The 21,364-nt window shown below is 51.6% G+C and overlaps 1 protein-coding gene across 2 annotated transcripts in view; it reads left to right on the plus strand.

Annotated features, from left to right (window-relative positions):
- The window catches only part of plekhh3 (pleckstrin homology, MyTH4 and FERM domain containing H3), a 54,866-nt gene that overhangs the window by 22,560 nt on the left and 10,942 nt on the right, over positions 1–21,364 (plus strand). Inside the window, exons 8-11 of one of the 2 annotated variants that reach the window (XM_072248740.1) lie at positions 4,675–4,882; positions 7,661–7,797; positions 13,055–13,175; positions 17,877–18,335. In XM_072248740.1, coding sequence (XP_072104841.1) covers positions 4,675–4,882; positions 7,661–7,797; positions 13,055–13,175; positions 17,877–18,335 — 925 coding nt within the window. The remainder of the gene's footprint in view (positions 1–4,674; positions 4,883–7,660; positions 7,798–13,054; positions 13,176–17,876; positions 18,336–21,364) is intronic. The other variant, XM_072248741.1, reaches the window with a different exon arrangement.

The raw sequence follows: 21,364 nt of genomic DNA on the forward strand, positions 1-21,364 counted from the left end.
AGTATCGGATGTCGGGACTGAGGTATCGGATGTCGGGACTGAGGTATCGGATGTCGGGTCTGAAGTATCGGATGTTGGGTCTGAGGTATCGGATGTTTGGACTGAGGTATCGGATGTCGGGTCTGCGGTATCGGATGTCGGGACTGAGGTACAGGATGTTGGGACTGAGATATCGGATGTTTGGACTGAGGTATCGGATGTTTGGACTGAGGTATCGGATGTCGGGACTGAGCTATCGGATGTCGGGTCTGAGGTATCGGATGTTTGGACTGAGGTATCGGATGTTGGGTCTGAGGTATCGGATGTCGGGACTGAAGTATCGAATGTCGGGACTGAGGTATCGGATATCGGGACTGAGATATCGGATGTTGGGACTGAGGTATCGGATGTTGGGACTGAAGTATCGGATGTCGGGACTGAAGTATCGAATGTCGGGACTGAGGTATCGGATGTCAGGACTGAGGTATCGGATGTTGGGTCTGAAGTATCGGATGTCGGGACTGAGGTATCGGATGTCGGGTCTGAGGTATCGGATGTCGGGTCTGAGGTATCGGATGTCGGGACTGAGGTACCGGATGTTGGGACTGAGATATCGGATGTTAGGACTGAGGTATCGGATGTTTGGACTGAGGTATCGGATGTCAGGACTGAGGTATCTGATGTCGGGACTGAGGTATCGGATGTTGGGAATGAGATATCGGATGTTGGGAATGAGGTATCTGATGTCGGGTCTGAGGTATCGGATGTCGGGACTGAGGTAACGGATGTCGGGACTGAGGTATCGGATGTCGCGACTGAGGTATCTGATGTTTGGACTGAGGTATCGGATGTCGGGTCTGAGGTATCGGATGTCGGGACTGAGGTACCGGATGTTGGGGACTGAGGTACCGGATGTTGGTGCTGAGGTATCGGATGTCGGGACTGAAGTATCGGATGTCGGGACTGAGGTACCAGATGTTGGGACTGAGGTATCGGATGTTGAGACTGAGGTATCGGATGTTGGGACTGAGGTATCGGATGTCGGGACTGAGGTATCGGATGTCGCGACTGAGGTATCTGATGTTTGGACTGAGGTATCGGATGTCGGGTCTGAGGTATCGGATGTTGGGGACTGAGGTACCGGATGTTGGGGACTGAGGTACCGAATGTTGGTGCTGAGCTATCGGATGTCGGGACTGAAGTATCGGATGTTGGGACTGAGGTACCGGATGTCGGGACTGAGGTATCGGATGTTGGGACTGAGGTATCGGATGTTAGGACTGAGATATCGGTGTTAGGACTAAGATATCGGATGTCGAGACTCAGGTATCAGATGTCGGGTCTGAGGTATCGGATGTTTGGACTGAGGTATCGGATGTTGGGTCTGAGGTATCGGATGTCGGGACTGAGGTATTGGATGTCGGGACTGAGGTATCTGATGTCGGGACTGAGGTACCGGATGTTGGGACTGAGGTATCGGATGTCGGGACTGAGGTACCGGATGTCGGGACTGAGGTATCGGATGTCGGTTCTGAGGTATCGGATGTCGGGTCTGAGGTATCGGATGTCGGGACTGAGGTATCGGATGTCGGGACTGAGGTACCGGATGTCGGGACTGAGGTATCGGATGTCGGGACTGAGGTATCAGATGTCGGTTCTGAGGTATCGGATGTCGGGTCTGAGGTATCGCATGTCGGGACTGAAGTATCGGATGTCGGGACTGAGGTATCGGATGTTGGGACTGTGGTATCGGATGTCGGGACTGAGGTATCGGATGTTTGACTGAGGTATCGGATGTTGGGACTGAAGTATCGGATGTTGGGTCTGAGGTATCGGATGTTGGGTCTGAGGTACCGGATGTTGGGACTGAGGTATCAGATGTCGGGACTGAGGTATCTGATGTCGGGACTGAGGTATCGGATATTGGGAATGAGGTATCGGATGTTGGGAATGAGGTATCTGATGTCGGGTCTGAGGTAACGGATGTCGGGACTGAGGTATCGGATGTCGGGACTGAGGTATCGGATGTCGGGACTGAGGTATCGGATGTTGGGACTGAGGTACCGGATGTTGGGGACTGAGGTACTGGATGTTGGTGCTGAGCTATCGGATGTCGGGACTGAAGTATCGGATGTCGGGACTGAGGTACCGGATGTTGGGCCTGAGGTATTGGATGTTGGGACTGAGGTATCTGATGTTAGGACTGAGATATCGGTGTTAGGACTAAGATATCGGATGTCGAGACTGAGGTATCGGATGTCGAGACTGAGGAATCTGATGTCGGGAATGAAGTATCGGATGTCGGGACTGAGGTATCGGATGTCGGGACTGAGGTACCGGATGTCGGGACTGAGGTATCCGATGTCGGTTCTGAGGTATCGGATGTCGGGACTGAGGTATCGGATGTCGGGACTGAAGTATCGGATGTCGGGACTGAAGTATCGGATGTCGGGACTGAGGTATCAGATGTCGGTTCTGAGGTATCGGATGTCGGGACTGAGGTATCGGATGTCGGGACTGAAGTATCGGATGTCGGGACTGAGGTATCGGATGTCGGGACTGAGGTATCGGATGTCGGGACTGAGGTATCGGATGTTGGGACTGAGGTACCGGATGTTGGGGACTGAGGTATCAGATGTTGGTGCTGAGCTATCGGATGTCGGGACTGAGGTATCGGATGTCGGGACTGAGGTACCGGATGTTGGGCCTGAGGTATTGGATGTTGGGACTGAGGTACCGGATGTCGGGACTGAGGTATCGGATGTTGGGACTGAGGTATCTGATGTTAGGACTGAGATATCGGTGTTAGGACTAAGATATCGGATGTCGAGACTGAGGTATCGGATGTCGGGACTGAGGTATCGGATGTTGGGACTGAGGTATCGGATGTCGGGACTGAGGTATCGGATGTCGGGACTGAGGTATCGGATGTTGGGTCTGAGGTACCGGATGTTGGGACTGAGGTATCGGATGTTGGGTCTGAGGTATCGGACATCGGGGCTGAGGTATCGGACGTCGGGTCTGAGGTATCCGATGTTTGGACTGAGGTATCTGATGTTGGGACTGAGGTATCGGATGTCGGGACTGAGGTATCGGATGTTGGGACTGAGGTACCGGATGTCGGGACTGAGGTATCGGATGTTGGGACTGAGGTATCTGATGTCGGGGACTGAGGTATCGGATGTTGGGTTGAGGTATCGGATGTTGGGACTGAGGGATCGGATGTTGGGTCTGAGGTATCGGATGTCGGGGGCTGAGGTATCGGATGTTGGGTCTGAGGTATCGGATGTTTGGACTGAGGTATCTGATGTTGGGGCTGAGGTATCGGATGTTGGGACTGAGGTATCAGATGTTGGGTCTGAGGTATCTGATGTTGGGACTGAGGTATCGGATGTCGGGACTGAGGTATCGGATGTTGGGTTTGGGGTATCGGATGTTGGGACTGAGGGATCGGATGTTGGGTCTGAGGTATCGGATGTCGGGGGCTGAGGTATCGGATGTCGGGGACTGAGATATCGGATGTCGGGGACTGAGGTATCGGATGTTGGGTCTGAGGTATCGGATGTTGGGACTGAGGTATCGGATGTCGGGACTGAGGTATCGGATGTTGGGACTGAGGTACCGGATGTCAGGACTGAGGTATCGGATGTTGGGACTGAGGTATCTGATGTCGGGGACTGAGGTATCGGATGTTGGGTTGAGGTATCGGATGTTGGGACTGAGGGATCGGATGTTGGGTCTGAGGTATCGGATGTCGGGGGCTGAGGTATCGGATGTTGGGTCTGAGGTATCGGATGTTTGGACTGAGGTATCTGATGTTGGGGCTGAGGTATCGGATGTTGGGACTGAGGTATCAGATGTTGGGTCTGAGGTATCTGATGTTGGGACTGAGGTATCGGATGTCGGGACTGAGGTATCGGATGTTGGGTTTGGGGTATCGGATGTTGGGACTGAGGGATCGGATGTTGGGTCTGAGGTATCGGATGTCGGGGGCTGAGGTATCGGATGTCGGGGACTGAGATATCGGATGTCGGGGACTGAGGTATCGGATGTCGGGGACTGAGATATCGGATGTCGGGGACTGAGGTATCGGATGTTGGGTCTGAGGTATCGGATGTTGGGTCTGAGGTATCGGATGTTGGGGGCTGAGGTATCGGATGTTGGGACTCAGGTATCAGATGTCGGGGACTGAGGTATCGGATGTTGGGTCTGAGGTATCGGATGTTGGGTCTGAGGTATCGGATGTTGGGGCTGAGGTATCGGATGTTGGGTCTGAGGTATCGGATGTTGGGACTCAGGTATCAGATGTCGGGGACTGAGGTATCGGATGTTGGGTCTGAGGTATCGGATGTTGGGACTGAGGTATCAGATGTCGGGGACTGAGGTATCGGATGTTGGGTCTGAGGTATCGGATGTTGGGTCTGAGGTATCGGATGTTGGGGCTGAGGTATCGGATGTTGGGTCTGAGGTATCGGATGTTGGGACTCAGGTATTAGATGTTGGGTCTGAGGTATCGGATGTTGGGTCTGAGGTATCGGATGTCGGGACTGAGGTATCGGATGTTACCTCACTGAGCTGAGGTACTTGATGGTGGGGCTGAGGTACGTGATCTTGGACGTCTGAGGTGGTCGGACAGGGGACTGACCTGCTTGGTTGGAACTAATGTTCCGTTTGCCGATGCGTCTCTGTACACAGGTCACGGCAGCGGTTCCCAGACACGGAGATCGAGCGATATGCGGAGTTCATCGCAGGTTCGCTGAGGAAAACCAAGGGCAGGCTGTGCGTGCCATCCTCCCAGGAGATCAGGCAGCTGACGCGGCGACAGCAGGTGAAGTGTACCATCTACTACGCCGGCTCCAGCTTCTGCAAGCTCGCCATCAACTCACACACCACGGCGGCAGAGGTGAGGGTTCACCACCAGGGTCACAGCAGCAGAGGTGGGGCCTTGCCCTGAGGTCATTTAAAGCCCTGCACAGTGAGCACAGCAGGCATTGGTACGATGTCTGGAGTCCCCTCGGTGTGACGGGGGGGGTGGAGTGATGGGTGGAGTGATGTGTGAAGCCCCTCAATGGGGGAGTAAATGTGGAAAGGACGTTTCCCATGGTGGGGGAGTCTAGGACAAGAGGGCACAGCCTCAGGATAGAGGGGAGCCCTTTCAAAACAGGGAAGCAGAGAATTTCTTTATCGGAAGGGTGGTGAGTTTCTGGAATTTGTTGCCACAGGCAGCTGTGGAGGCCGGGTTATTGGGTGTATTTAAGGCAGAGATTGATAGGTTCTTGATTGGACCTGGCATGAAAGGTTACGGGGAGAAGGCTGGGAACTGGAGTTGAGGAGGGGAAAAAGGGATCAGCCATGATTGAATGGCGGAGCAGACTCGATGGGCCAAATGGCCTTATTCTGCTCCTATGTCTTATGGTCTTATCCACATCCAATCTATCTGTGTCCTCTGGTCCTAGACTATGCCATTATAGGAAACATCCTCTCCACATCCACTCTATCTGTGTCCTCTGGTCCTAGACTTCGCCATTATAGGAAACATCCTCTCCACATCCACTCTATCTGTGTCCTCTGGTCCTAGACTTCGCCATTATAGGAAACATCCTCCCCACATCCACTCTCTCTGTGCCCTCTGATCCTAGACTCCCCCACTATAGGAAACATCCCCTCCACATCCACTCTATCTGTGTCCTCTGGTCCTAGACTCCCCTACTATAGGAAACATCCTCTCCACATCCACTCTATCTGTGTCCTCTGGTCCTAGACTCCTCCACTAAAGGAAACATCCTCTCCACATCCACTCTATCTGTGTCCTCTGGTCCTAGACTCCCCCACTATAGGAAACATCCTCTCCACATCCACTCTATCTGTGTCCTCTGGTCCTAGACTCCATCACTATAGGAAACATCCTCCCCACATCCACTCTATCTGTGTCCTCTGGTCCTAGACTCCCCCACTATAGGAAACATCCTCTCTGCATCCACTCTGTGTCCTCTGGTCCTAGACTCCCCCACTATAGGAAACATCCTCTCCACATCCACTATATCTGTGTCCTCTGGTCCTAGACTCCCCCACTATAGGAAACATCCTCTCCACATCCACTCTATCTGTGTCCTCTGGTCCTAGACTCCCCCACTATAGGAAACATCCTCCCCACATCCACTCTATCTGTGCCCTCTGGTCCTAGACTCCCCCACTATAGGAAACATCCTCTCCACATCCACTCTATCTGTGTCCTCTGGTCCTAGACTCCTCCACTATAGGAAACATCCTCTCCACATCCACTCTATCTGTGCCTTCTGGTCCTAGACTCCCCCACTATAGGAAACATCCTCTCCGTATCCACTCTATCTGTGTCCTCTGGTCCTGGACTCCCCCACTATAGGAAACATCCTCTCTGCATCCACTCTATCCTGCCTGCTTCATGTTTGCCTGTGCTAGAACTTTCTTGGTGTCCCAGTTAAAGCTGTCTTCATGTACAGAGATCAGTGACGGTGGACCATGTCTGCGTATGGTCAGTTGCTGTTCTCATAAACAAGTTGAGAGTTTACGTCCTGTGGCTCTCGCTGCAGCCTCCACGGGTGTTTCTAAACAACGCATTGCTTTTGTTGCTTGTCTGTACTGGTACCTTGGTCTTTTTTTTTTACAAAAATACTTTTATTGGAAATTACAGTACTACAACAAGCACAGAGACAATATTAGTGGCTAACGCATCCACCAACACAAAGTGAATCAAAGTGTTCCCATATCGGTCGAGGATGGCACTTATCTTCTGCCATGCTCAATGTTCCATGGCCAATGATCAGGCTTGGGGGAGAGGTCTAGGCCCAGAGCGTATCGCTGTGCCGGGGCCTGGGTCCTAATGCGAGGGACGACCTGGTGTCTCGACAATTTAAACACCGGCCCAGGTAGATGGGAAAGGGAGGGTGTCGGGCCCGATATCGTTCGCCCTCCCGCGATGTTCACTCCTCTCTCCGCGGCGCTGAGGCTGCGAGACTGCTCCGGCTGCAACGGGCTTCGTCTCTGCGAGCCTCCCGGCTAAGGTGATGAACTGAGACCGAGGCTTTGGGCCTACTCTGGGCTGGTCCGGGGATTCGGCTCCGAAGGCACGATTTGGTTCTGAATGCCATTGCTTGTTTCTACTGTCTGCGTGATTTGTTTCGTTTTTTTTCCCACCTTCTCTGCGCGTTGGGGTTGGTCTTTCTTTTTTGAATTGGTTCCTTGCTTTTTTAAGCAGACAGATCTCAAGGTTGTGTAATTTATACGTGCTTTGAAGGAACCTGTGGACGCTGTGCATGTTCCCTCTCCATGGTTACGGGCTGGGGAATACCCCCAGAACAATGCCAGGCTGTCTGTCCGGGCGGTGGCCCCTGCTGCCCGTTTCCACGACCCACAGAGGAAGCTAGCCCCATGAGGAAGTCTGCACAGACAGCCTCCTGTGCCCCTAACGGACTGGAACTGCCGGATTTGTCTTATGAAGCCTCTTTGGATTGGATGCAGCCTGATAAATCTGCGCTCGTTAATAAACCCGACACCAGTGCAGTTTGCTGGTGAACTGAACAAATCTGATTTTGTTCATATCAAATGTCAAACATAAAGCTAAAGGCAGTGCTTGTTTCATGGATCAGTTCACCCCCATCTGCTCAACACAATGAACTATAAACTCGCCTTTCCTGCTCCACAGGTTCTGAGGAGCTTGCTGATGAGGCTCGACCTACAGAACAGCCGTAATCGTTTTGCTCTCTTCGAGCAGACCAGGAGGGACGAGTGGCTCGTGGGTGATGACACCATCGTGGCCGACATCCTGACCAGGTTTGAGAAGTAAGTATCCACCAGCGTGTGGCTTGCATGGTCCTCATAACTAATTTAGAAGCTTGGCGTTGTGCGTTCCAGATGGTGTGAGGCATAGAGACAGATCCTCGATTTCTTCACGTGCGGACCCCGGTCAGTTCGGATGGGCGACGACAACCATCTGTGATCTCCACCAGCTCTACCCTCTTTACACTCATGACTGTTTAACCACGCCAAGGTCGCTGGCCGCGACAGAGGTGGTGACGAATCAGCACACAAGGAGGGAGATCGGAACCCTGGCTGGGCAGTGCCACAACAGCAGCCTCTCGCTCAATACCGGCAAGACCGAGGAGCTGATTATCGACTGCAGGCAGAGGAAACTGGGGGCCCGTGAGGCAGCCCTCCCTCATCAGGGGATCAGAGGCGGAGAGGGTCAGCGACTTTAAATTCCTCGGTGGCATTTCAGAGGATCTGTCCTGGACCCCAGTGCATAAGTGCTACTAGGAAGAGAGCAGAGCACTGTCTCTACTTCCTCAGGGGTCTGCAAAGATTCGGCACGGCATCCTGATGAACAGGCAGTTTAGTCATAGCCATACTTTATAGATCCCGGGGGAAATTTGGTTTTCATTACAGTTGCACCATAAATAATTAATAGTAATCGAACCATAAATAGTTAAATAGTAATATGTAAATTATGAAGTAAGTCCAGGACCAGCCTATTGGCTCAGGGTGTCTGACCCTCCAAGGGAGGAGTTGTAAAGTTTGATGACCACCAACAGGAATGACTTCCTATGATGCTCTGTGTTGCATCTCGGTGGAATGAGTCTCTGGCTGAATGTACTCCTGTGCCCACCCAGTACATTATGTAGTGGATGGGAGACATTGTCCAAGATGGCATGCAGCTTGGACAGCATCCTCTTTTCAGACACCACCGTCAGAGAGTCCAGTTCCATCCCCACAACATCACTGGCCTTATGAATGAGTTTGTTGATTCTGTTGGCGTCTGCTACCCTCAGCCTGCGGCCCCAGCACACAACAGCAAACATGATCGCACCGGCCACCACAGACTCGTAGAACATCCTCAGCATCGTCCGGCAGATGTTAAAGGACCTCAGTCTCCTCAGGAAATAGAGACGGTTCTGACCCTTTTTATAAACAGCCTCAGTGTTCTTAGACCAGTCCAGTTTATTGTCAATTCGTATCCCCAGGTATTTGTAATCCTCCACCATGTCCACACTGACACCCTGGATGGAAACAGGGGTCACCGGTACCTTAGCTCTCCTCAGGTCCTCAGGTTTAAGTGTTTCAGCATGATGGGCTGAATGGCCTGTTTCTGTGCTGTACTTTGCTATGACTCCAAAACTTTGACAAACTTCTGGAGGTGTTTGGTAGAGAGTATATTGACTGGCTGCATCACAGCCTGGTATGGAAACTCCAATGCCCTTCAACAATAAGTGGTGGATACGGCCCAGTCCATTACGGATAAAGCCCTCACCACCACTGAGCACATCTACACAGAGTGTTGTCGCAGGAAATCAGCATCCATCATCAGGGACCCCCACCACCTAGAACGTGTTTTCTTCTTACTGCTGTCATCAGGAAGGAGGTACAGGAGCCTCAGGACCCTCACCACCAGGTTCAGGAACAGTTATTACCCCTCAACCATCAGGAAGGAGGTACAGGAGCCTCAGGACCCTCACCACCAGGTTCAGGACCAATTATTACCTCTCAACCATCAGGAAGGAGGTACAGGAGCCTCAGGACCCACACCACCAGGTTCAGGAACAGTTATTACCCCTCAACCATCAGGAAGGAGGTACAGGAGCCTCAGGTCCCACACGACCAGGTTCAGGAACAGTTATTACCCCTCAACCATCAGGAAGGAGGTACAGGAGCCTCATGTCCCACACCACCAGGTTCAGGAACAGTTATTACCCCTCAACCATCAGGAAGGAGGTACAGGAGCCTCAGGACCCACACCACCAGGTTCAGGAACAGTTATTACCCCTCAACCATCAGGCTCTTGAACCAGAGGGTATAACTTCACTCACCCGATCACTGAACTGTTTCAAGGACTTTTCATCTCATGTTCTTGATATTTATTGCTCATTTATTTATTATTATTACTTTCCTTTTTTTAATTTGAAGAGTTTGTCGTCTTGTCCACTCTACTGGGTGTGGTCTGTCATTGACTCTATCGTGTTTGTTGTATTTACGGTGCATGTCCACAAGAAAACGAATCTCAGGGTGGTATAAATGGTGACACGTATGTATGTAGTTTGAGAACAAGTTTAGTTTGAACATTGACAGGAAGCAGAGGGTGTTATCGATGGGAGGGTAGAAAGTGGGGAAGCAGAGTGTGTTAAACGGGGATAGATTAACCCGGAAAGTCAGCGTGAGGACTTGGACTGAGATAGTCGGATAGGGCGAGGAGGCGGAAGACAGACAGTGCTATAGACCTTTCCAGTTGCTAGAGAGGATTAGAGCAGATCACACAGAGATTTAATAGCAAAAGGCTGGAATAAAAAGATAAAAGAGAACGGTTTAATTTATATTAAAAAGAGATTAGTTTACATTAACAAAAGATAAAGAGATTGGCTTTGTATGTCACATGCACAGCGAGGCAGACGGTGAAATGGGTCGTTTACATCAATCACCAGCCTGAGGACTTGTGCCGCAAATGTCACCGCACGTCCAGTGCCAACAGCCCGCCAACCCTAACGCGTATTCAGGTCTCTGGGCCGTGGGAGGAAACCAGTGCACCCGGAGGAAACCCGTGCGGTCACGGGGAGAACGTACAGACGCCTTGCGGACAACAGCGGGTGGCTGGCACAGTAAAGCGTCATGGTAACCACTGTGCTGCCCTCGATGGCGCGGAAACGGGGAGTCCAATTGAAATGGGCAGTCACCAGGAGATCCAGGGCAATGTTGCTGGACAAGAGGGGATTTTAACTTTCCCCAATAATGACTTGGGATTGCCTTGGTGAGAGCTTGAGAACCACATAGAGATGTAGAGTAAGAGTGTTAGACAATGTAGAAACGGGCCACTCAGCCCACCTTCTCCATGCCAACCAAGGTACCAGCCTGAGCTGGTCCCATTTGCCTAAATTTTAGACCATAAAGGAGCAGAATAAGGCCACTTGGCCCATCGAGTCTGCTCCGCCATTTCACCACGGCCGATCAAATTATCCCTCTCAGCCCCAGTCTCCTGCCTTCTCCCCATAACCAATCAAGAACCTATCAACCTCTGCCTTAAATAGACCCAGTGACTTGGCCTCCACAGCCGCCTGTGCCAAAGAATTCCACAGATTCACCACCCTCTGGCTAAAGAAATTCCTCCTCATCTCTGTTCTAAATGGACACCCCTCTATTTGGAGGCTGTGTCTTCCAGTACTAAACTCCCCCACTATGGGAAACATCCTCTCCACATCCACTCTATCTGTGTCCTCTGGTCCTAGGCTCCCCCACTATGGGAAACATCCTCTCCACATCCACTCTATCTGTGTCCTCTAGTCCTAGACTCCCCACTATAGGAAACATCCTCTCCACATCCACTCTATCTGTGTCCTCTGGTCCTAGACTCCCCCACTGTAGGAAACATCCTCTCCACATCCACTCGATCAAGGTCGTGCTCCATTCGATAGGTTTCAATGAGGTCACCCCTCATTCTACCAAATTCTAGTGAATATGGCCCATAGCCAAAAAAAACCTTGTAATTTTGTATACCTTATCAATCTCGCCTCAGTCTTCTACGTTCCAAGGAATAAAGTCCAAACCTATTCAAACTTTCTCCCATATGACCAGCCTGAGATTCATTTCCTTGCCGGCATTCATGGTAACTACAAAGAAAGACGATAGGAAGAGTGTGGAAAATAAAACAGAGCAGAGAAACAAAGAATCGATGAGCACAAACAGCAAATCGTGCAAACGAGGACAGGAAAAAAACTAAACAACAAATAATATTGATAACAGGAGTTGTAGGGTCCCTGAAAGGGAGTCCGTAGGGTATGGAATCAGATCAGAGTTGACGTGAGCGAAGTTATTCACAGTGGTTCAGGAGTCTGATGGCTGAGGGGTAATAACTGTTCCTGAACCTGGTGGTGTGGGACCTGAGGCTCCTGTACCTCCTTCCTGATGGTTGAGGGGGTAATAACTGTTCCTGAACCTGGTGTTGTGGGACCTGAGGCTCCTGTACCTCCTTCCTGATGGTTGAGGGGTAATGACTGTTCCTGAACCTGGTGGTGTGGGTCCTGAGGCTCCTGTACCTCCTTCCTGATGGTTGAGGGGTAATAACTGTTCCTGAACCTGGTGGTGTGGGTCCTGAGGCTCCTGTACCTCCTTCCTGATGGTTGAGGGGTAATAACTGTTCCTGAACCTGGTGGTGTGGGACCTGAGGCTCCTGTACCTCCTCCCTGATGGTTGAGGGGTAATAACTGTCCCTGAAACTGGTGGTGTGGGTCCTGAGGCTCCTGTACCTTCTTCCTGATCGTTGAGATGTAATAACTGTTCCTGAAACTGGTGGTGGTGGGTCCTGAGGCTCCTGTACCTCCTTCCTGATGGTTGAGGGGTAATAACTGTTCCTGAACCTGGTGGTGTGGGACCTGAGACTCCTGTACCTCCTCCCTGATGGTTGAGGGGTAATAACTGTCCCTGAAACTGGTGGTGTGGGTCCTGAGGCTCCTGTACCTTCTTCCTGATCGTTGAGATGTAATAACTGTTCCTGAAACTGGTGGTGGTGGGTCCTGAGGCTCCTGTACCTCCTTCCTGATGGTTGAGGGGTAATAACTGTTCCTGAACCTGGTGGTGTGGGTCCTGAGGCTCCTGTATCTCCTTCCTGATGGCTGAGGAGTAATAACTGTTCCTGAACCTGGTGGTGTGGGTCCTGAGGCTCCTGTACCTCCTTCCTGATGGTTGAGAGGTACTAACTGTTCCTGAACCTGGTGGTGTGGGTCCTGAGGCTCCTGTACCTCCTCCCTGATGGTTGAGGGGTAATAACTGTTCCTGAACCTGGTGGTGTGGGTCCTGAGGCTCCTGTACCTCCTTCCTGATGGTTGAGGGGTAATAACTGTTCCTGAACCTGGTGGTGTGGGTCCTGAGGCTTCTGTGCCTCCTTCCGGATCATGAAAGAGGAGTCATTGTGTGGTCGCGAAATGGAAATGAGAGCATGCAAATCCCACCCTATCTAGCTTTGCAGCTGACTGCCAAGTCTGTATTTGAATGTGAGCAGGTCGATGTGCTGATAGAGCGGCCCGGGTACATCTGGTAGTAATTTCTACTCCTTCTGCAGATTCTCTGCGAGTGTGGCCGAGGCAGAGACTGAGTGCAGACTCTGTTTCAAACTCTTCTGTTTCCTGGAGCCAGACCACGGCCCGGCCAACAACGTGGAGCTCAGGATTTTCTTCGAGCAGGTAAATCAGAATCCGGTTCAATGCCACCGGCGAACGGCCTGGAATCTGTCGTCTTCGCGGCAGCAGTACAACGCAACACATGATAATGGGGGGGGGGGGGGCAACCTGTGAATTACTGTAAATAATAGATATGTTAAACCGTTAAATTAAATAAATAGTGCAAAAACAGGAATAAAAAACTAGTCAGGTAGTGTTCATGGGTTCAATGTCCATTCAGAAATCTGATGGCGGAGGGGAAGGAGCTGTTCCTGAATCGTTGAGTGTGTGTCTTCAGGCTTCTGTCCCTCCCTCCCTGATGGTAGCAGTGAGAAGAGGGCATGTCCTGGGTGGTGGGGGTCATTCATGATGGCACTGCTCCTGGATATTACGGAGGCCGGTGCCCGTGATGGAGCTGACTGAGTTTACAGCTCTCTGCAGCTTACTTTGATCCTGTGCCGTTGCCAACGCCCTCCATACCAGATGGTGATGCAGCCAGTTCGAATGCTCTCCACAGTACATCTGTAGAAATTTAAGGTTTTTTTAAAGAAAACAAACACACCAAATCTCACCGCCCACTATCTCCACGTTCATCCCTCACAAAGAAACATCCGCTTGTTCAGCAGGGCGGCTGGGCCTGTCTCTGTGACTGTCTGGCTTAACCACTCCACTACCCGGTCCGTCTGACCTCCGAGTCCCAACCAGCCAAATGCTGGTAAAAAAAGAGAGAGTCCTCGCTTGGCCAGACGGGAGCGCACTGAAACGTTAGGCATGGGCTCCCGGGACAAATACCACGTCGGCCACATTTGCTTTGGGAGGGGGCCCAAGCTCCCGGGGATGCTCGATGATATCTGGGTCACGGGCTCGAGAAGGGTCCTTCAACCCAGCTGGTCTCTGCCCACCAGGTAGTCCCGCCTGCCTGCTTTTGGCCCACGTCCCACTGAACCATCTCCCACCCATGAGCCCTCAGAGAGCATCCTGGGAGGCTGCATCACCGCGTGGTACTGAGACTGCACACAGAACAGCTCTGCGGCGGGTTCCCAACCCATCACAAGTACCGGTCTACCCGCCGTCAAGGACAGATCGGGAGGTCTGGGACATAGCAAGCAAGGACGTGACGACGAGGGTTTATAAAGCACTGGTGAGGCCTCACTTGGGAGTATCGTGGCGGCTTTTGGCCCCTTACCTCGGGAAGGATGCACTGGCATTGGAGAGGGTCCAGAGGAGGTTCACGAGAATTATCCCAGGGATGAAAGGGTTAATGTACAAGAAGAGTTTGATGGCTGTAGGCTTGGACTCACTGGGGTTTAGAAGAATGGGTCGTGGGGGGGGGGGAGGAATCTCATTGAAACTGGTCGAATGTTGAAAGGCCTCGTTAGAGTGGATGTGTAGACATGTTTCCTACAGTGGAGGAGTCTAGGACCAGAGGACACAGATAGAGTGGATGTGGAGAGGATGTTTCCTATAGTGGGGGAGTCTAGGACCAGAGGGCACAGATATAGTGGATGTGGAGAGGATGTTTCCTATAGTGGGGGAGTCTAGGACCAGAGGACACAGATAGAGTGGATGTGGAGAGGATGTTTCCTATAGTGGAGGAGTCTAGGACCAGAGGACACAGATAGAGTGGATGTGGAGAGGATGTTTCCTATAGTGGGGGAGTCTAGAACCAGAGGGCACAGATAGAGTGGATGTGGAGAGGATGTTTCCTGTATTGGGGGAGTCTAGGACCAGAGGACACAGATAGAGTGGATGTGGAGAGGATGTTTCCTGTATTGGGGGAGTCTAGGACCAGAGGACACAGATAGAGTGGATGTGGAGAGGATGTTTCCTATAGTGGGGAGTCTAGGACCAGAGGGCACAGCCTCAGAATAGAGGGGCGTCCATTTAGAACAGAGATTTGGAGGAATTTCTTTAGCCAAAGAGTGTGGAATCTCTGGAATTCGTTGCCACAGGCGTCTGTGGAGGCCATGCCATTGGGTGCATTTAAGTGGGAGGTTGATAGATTCTTGATTAGTCAGGGCAGGAAGGGATGGAGGGAGGTAGGGTTTTGGAGCTGAGAGGGAAAATGGATCAGCCATGATGAAATGGTGGAACAGACTCGATGGGCCAAATGGCCTGATTCTGCTCCTTATGGCCTTCTGTATTCAGAAACAGTAACGTGGTGAAAGGCCCCACCGACCCTGCTCATGAACAGTTTGTCCCACGGCCATAAAACATCGATTCCCAATCCAACGACAGCTGGTTCCAGAGGCCTCCCACCCTCTGTGTGGAAAACTCTGTCCCTCAAACCTCCTGCAAGTCCATGACTCTCACTGTAGGCCTGTGCCCTCGAGTTTCAGACTCCCTCACCCTTGCAGAAAAGACTTTCCCCCTCAGGCCACCCCCGCGCAGCCTGACCCCTCTATCCCACCTCCCAGTCCTGCTCAACCCTGAGCCCCGTGGATCGGTCTCATCGCCCCCCAGCCCAGAATGTTCACTGGCAGCCCTCCAGCCCGTTGTCTCCCACCACCAGTTCACCTCAACGTCCCTGATTTTGTCATTCCCCCCCCCTCTCACACCACCAGGGAGGGTCCCAAGTCACTCCCTCCTGCATACTGGAGAGGTTCCCTCGCCCTCCTCATCCACACCATCAGTGAAAACCCTCCCACTCCCCACCTACACTGTCGGCAAGTGTCCCATCTCACCAACCCCACCCACACTGTTGAAAAGGTTCCCTCCCACTCCTCACCCACACTGTCGGGGAGGGTCCTGTCTCAGTCGGGGTTGTTGGTCCTGAGCTCAACCCCCCCCCCGACCCCTGGAGGACCGATGAACCACTCTCCGTCTGGCCTTGATCCTGTCCGGCATGGGTGACCCCCCCCCCCCCACCCCCCCCGAGAGCCAAAGCACAAAGCCCTGACTCCGGCCAATGTGGCTCTCCGGGTCATTGAGGGACGCAGGCCTCCAAACCCCACGACTAGTTTGTGGTTCCCCGTGTCTCCTGGGTGCTTTATTGGTAATTACTCATGAGTCCCACGCTGGTGCTCACCGTCAGCCTGGAGTACGCGTGCTCAGAGCACAGTTCCCTGTCAATGTCCCCCGGTAACTCTCCAACCAGCCTCCTTTCTCCAGATCCTTTAGCCGTTCCCATACTGAGACACACACACACACACACACACACACACACACACACACTCACACACAGACAGACACACAGACACACACACACTCACACCGACACACCCACACACACACACACTCACGCACAGACACACACTCACACTCACGCACAGACACACAGACACACACTCACACACACACACTCACACAAACACACAGACACACACTCACTCACACACAGACACACACACACACAGACACATACACACACACAGACACACACACACACACAAAATGCTGGAGGAACTCAGCAAGTCAGGTTCTTCTCAGTCCTGAGGAAAGGTCTCGGCCCAAAACGTTGTCTCTCCATAGATGCAGCCTGACTCTGTGTGTGTGTGTGTTTGTTTGTTTGTTTTGCTCTGGATTTCCAGCGTCTGCAGAATCTCTTGCCTCTATAAAGGAACAGTTCCTCTCTTCCTGAGAAGGGAAGCCCCAGGTCACTATCGCCCATGGATCAGAATCAGGTTTGGTATCACCGGCAGATGTCGTGAAGTACAATGCAATACATAATGATAGAGAAAAATGTGAGTTTCAGTAAGTGTATTTATGTTAAATAGTTACATTAAATCAGCAGTGTAAAAAGAGAGAATAAAAAAGTAATGAGGTAGTGTTCACGGGTTCAATGTCCGTTCAGAAATCGGATGGCAGAGGGGAAGGAGCTGTTCCTGAATCACTGAGTGTGTGTCTTCAGGCTCCTGTACCTCCTCCCTGATGGCAGAGGGGAAGAAGCTGTTCCTGAATCGTTGAGTGTGTGTCTTCAGGCTCCTGTACCTCCTCCCTGATGGCAGAGGGGAAGGAGCTGTTCCTGAATTGCTGAGTGTGTGTCTTCAGGCTCCTGTACCTCCTCCCTGATGGCAGAGGGGAAGAAGCTGTTCCTGAATCATTGAGCGTGTGTCTTCAGGCTCCTGTACCTCCTCCCTGATGGCAGAGGGGAAGAAGCTGTTCCTGAATCGTTGAGTGTGTGTCTTCAGGCTCCTGTACCTCCTCCCTGATGGCAGAGGGGAAGAAGCTGTTCCTGAATCGTTGAGTGTGTGTCTTCAGGCTCCTGTACCTCCTCCCTGATGGTAACAGAGAGAAGAGGGCACGTCCTGGGTGGTGGGGATGCTTAATGATGGACGCTGCCTTTTGGAGGCACTGCTCCTTGACGATGTCCTGGGTGCTGAGGCTGGTGCCCGTGACTATTGTAGTCAATAGTGCCCATTGACTACAACTTAGTCAGCAGTTGTAAAGCTGACTAACTTTACAACTGTCGGCACCTTATTTTGATCCGTGCAGTACCACCCCCACACCAGACGGAGATGCAGCCAGTTAGAATGCTCTCCACAGTACATCAGTAGAAATCAGCGAGTGTCTTTGCCGTCATACCAAATCTCCTCAAACTCCCAATGAAATATAGCCACTGTGGTACCTTCGATATGTTGGGCCCAGATTAGACCCACAGAGATACTGACACCCAGGAACTTGAAACTGCTCCCCGATGGGGACCGGTGTGAGGTCCACACTCTCAGGTAGTGAACTACCTCCGTCCTGCACGGTGTTGGTGACCGGCTTTTCTTTCTGACGCAGGCCCATGAGATGGTGATGAAAGGGTGCCTGCCGGCGCCGGACGAGACGTTGCTCACCCTGGCTGCCCTGAGGTTACAGTTCACCTGTCGGGATTTCAGCACCCATGCGCCGCTGCCTAAGCTTCAGGAGCTGTTCCCTGTCTGCGCCCTCTGCTCCAGGCTCACGCAGCCAGGGAAACCGCCGCCGCCAGCCGCGGGCAAGAAGGGCCGGGGGCACTTGCTGCCGGAGACGCTGGCGAGGAGCCTCTGGGGGGCCACCGGTCACAAGCAGAGACTGGAGGAGGAACAGTCACTGAGGGTTCAGCTGAAAGAGGAGAGCGCCGCCACCATGTCCTGCATCGTGGAGCAGTGGAAGCGGCTCCAGGGCATGGGCCAGGTGGACGCCATGACGGCGTATCTCAGCATCCTGAAGCAATGGGGGGTGTACGGAGCCAGCCTGTTCGAGGTGCAGCTGTTCACGGTAAGTCCAGTCTGACACCCGCTTCCCCACTGGTGCCGAGTTTCAGGAGCCGTCCCCCCCGCCAGCCCGGTCTAATCTCAGAGCCCGGCACCGGCAGCTTCCGGCTGTCGCAGTGCGATGTGCTTCCGACCAGGACCTCTCCGTGGGCATCACATTCCCTCTGGGAAAAGGGCAGCAGTGGACCTAATGCTGTGAGGGTTGAGCAGGATCTCCAAGGTAGTAAACTCTACATTCCTCCCAGTGCCAAGTGCCGGTTCGGGCAAGAATCGGGGGGGGGGGGGGGGTAGCACGTTCCAGTACAGATGCCCGTGTGGCCATTCCCTTCAATAATAAATATAGCACTTTGGACATCGTTGAGAGGGGGACGACGTACTGGGGTGGGGGGGGGGGGGGTGGATCTGCAACGACCGGATCTCTAGCAGCGAGTCTGTCGTCGTGGCTCAGGAGGGAAGGGGAGGAGAAGAGGACTTCACTGTGGGAGAGGGGATTCCATAATCAGAGGAGCAAGACGCGAGAGTCCGTGGACACGATAGAAACACCCGGATGGCATGTTGCCTCCCAGGTACCAGGGTCAGGGAGGTCTCGGTTCGGGTCCACTGCTTTCTCAAGGGGGTCTTGGTACCTATTGGCATTAATACGACACAGGGAGGAAAAGGGAGGAGGTCCTGGAGAGAGAATTTAGGGTGTTGGGTAGAAAGCTGAAAGCCAGGACCTCCAGAGTAGTAATCTCACGTGCCAGTGAGGGTAGGAATGGGATAATTTGGCAGATGAGTGCTTGGCTGAGGCACTGGGGTTCAGATTTGTGGATCATTGGATTGCTTCAGGGTAAGGTACAAAAGGGGCAGGTTATACCTGAACCCAAGGGGGGACCAATATCCTTGAGGGCAGGTATGCTCCATCAGTTGGGGAGGGATTAAATTAATTTGGTAGGGTAGGGGCATGGGAAAGGGAGTGGTGGAGCTGAGGATGGGGTTGCTGGTTGGCTGTGGACAGACGCCATGCACAGTGAGTCTCTCGGGAAGGACGGGCAGATGATGGGGCAAAATTGCAGCCAGTGGGGTGAGTTGCAGTGTAACACGGGGACAGAATCGAAGGGGGCGATGAATACAGGACTGAAGGTGTTATACTTGAATGCACGCAGTGTAAGGTCAATGATCTTGTCGCACAGCTAGAGATTGGTGAGTGTGACGTTGTGGGCATCACTGAGTGAAGATTATAGCTGGGAAGTTAATGTCCAAGGATACACATTGTATCAAAAGGACAGGCAGGTAAGCAGAGGGGAGATGGTGCTCTGTTGGTAAAACATGAAATCAAATGTTTGGAAAGAGGTGACAGAGTAGGAAGATGTTGAAACTTTGTGGGTGAAGCTGTTGAACTAGAAGGGTAAAGACCCTGATGGGAATTATATACAGGCAGTAGCCAGTATGTAGGCTACCAGATAGAAAACACATGCCAAAAGGGCAATGTTACAAAAGTCATAAGGAATTTCAATATCCAGATAGACTGGGAAAATCAGGTTAGTGCTGGATCCCCAGAGAGGAAATTTGTAGAATGCCTACAAGATGTCTTTTTAGAGCAACTCCTAGTTGATCCCACCAGGGGGGGGTCAGATATTTTGGATTGGGTGCCATGTAATGAACCAGATTTGATTAGGGAGCTTAAGGTAAAGGAACCCTTCGGAGACAGTGATCATAATATGATTGGATTCACCCTGTAAATGGAGGGGGAGAAGCTAAAGTCAGATGTATCAGTATTACAGTGGAGCAAAGGGAATTACAGACACATGAGAGAGGAGCTGGCCAAAGTTGATTGGAAGGGGACACTAGCAGGGATGATGGCAGAGCAGCATTGTCTGTAGTTTCTGGAGCAATTCGGAAGGTGTAGGATAGTTATATCCCAAAGAGGAAGAAGTATTCTAAAGGAAGAATAAGACAATGGTGTCTGACAAGGGAGTTAAGGGAGGTCAAAGACAGCGTAAGAACACAAAAGGTGGCGTATAACATAGCCGGCATATGATATAGCAAAAGTTAGTGGAAAGTTAAAAGGATTCAAAAGCTTTGAAAAAAAAAACAACACAAAGCAACTGAAAAAGCCATAAGGGGAGAAAAGATGAAATATGAAGCTAAGTTTGCTAATAATATAAAAGAGGATACTAAAAGTTTTTCTCAGATATATAAAGAGCAAAAGAGGGCCAAGAGTGGATATCGGACCTCTGGAGAGGTAGTAATGGGGAACAAAGAAATGACAGAAGAACTTAATAAGTATTTTGCGTCAGTCTTCACTGTCGAAGATACAAGCAGTATGTCAGAAATTCAAGAGTGTCAGGGACTAGAAGTGAGTGTCATTGTTATTACCAAGGAGAAGGTGCTTGGGAAGCTGAGAAGTTTGAAGGTCAATAGGTCACCTGGACCAGATGGTGTACACCCAAAGGTTCTGAAAGAGGTGGCTGAAGAGATTGTGGAGGCATTGGTAATGATCTTTCAAGAATCACTAGATTCTGGAATGGTTATGGAGGACTGGAAAATTGCAAATGTCACTCCACTCTTTAAGGAGGGAGGGAGGCAGAAGAAAGGAGATTATAGGCCAGTTAGTCTGACCTCAGAGGTTAGGAGGATGTTGGAGTCCATTATTAAGAATGTGATTTCGAGGTACTTGGAGGCACATGATAAAAGTGGCCAAAGCCAGCATGGATTCCTTAAGGGGAAGTCTTGTCTGATAAATCTGTCAGAATTCTTTGAAGAAATAGCAGGCAGGATAGATAAAGGAGAATCACTAGATGTTGCTTACCTGGATTTTCAGAAGACCTTTGAGAAGGTGCCACACATGAGGCTGCTTAACAAGGTAAGAACATGTGGCATTGCAGGAAAGATACTAGCACGGATAGGAGATTGAAATCAAGGGGACCTATTGCAATTAGCTCCCGGTGACTAGTGGTGTTCCATAGCAGTCGGTGTTGGGACTGCTTCTTTTTACATCGTATGTCAGTGATTTGGATAATGAAATTGATGGCCTTGTGGCCAAGTTTGTCC

This window comes from Mobula birostris, chromosome X (assembly GCF_030028105.1).
Source record: "Mobula birostris isolate sMobBir1 chromosome X, sMobBir1.hap1, whole genome shotgun sequence".
NCBI classification, from domain to species: Eukaryota; Metazoa; Chordata; class Chondrichthyes; order Myliobatiformes; family Myliobatidae; genus Mobula; species Mobula birostris.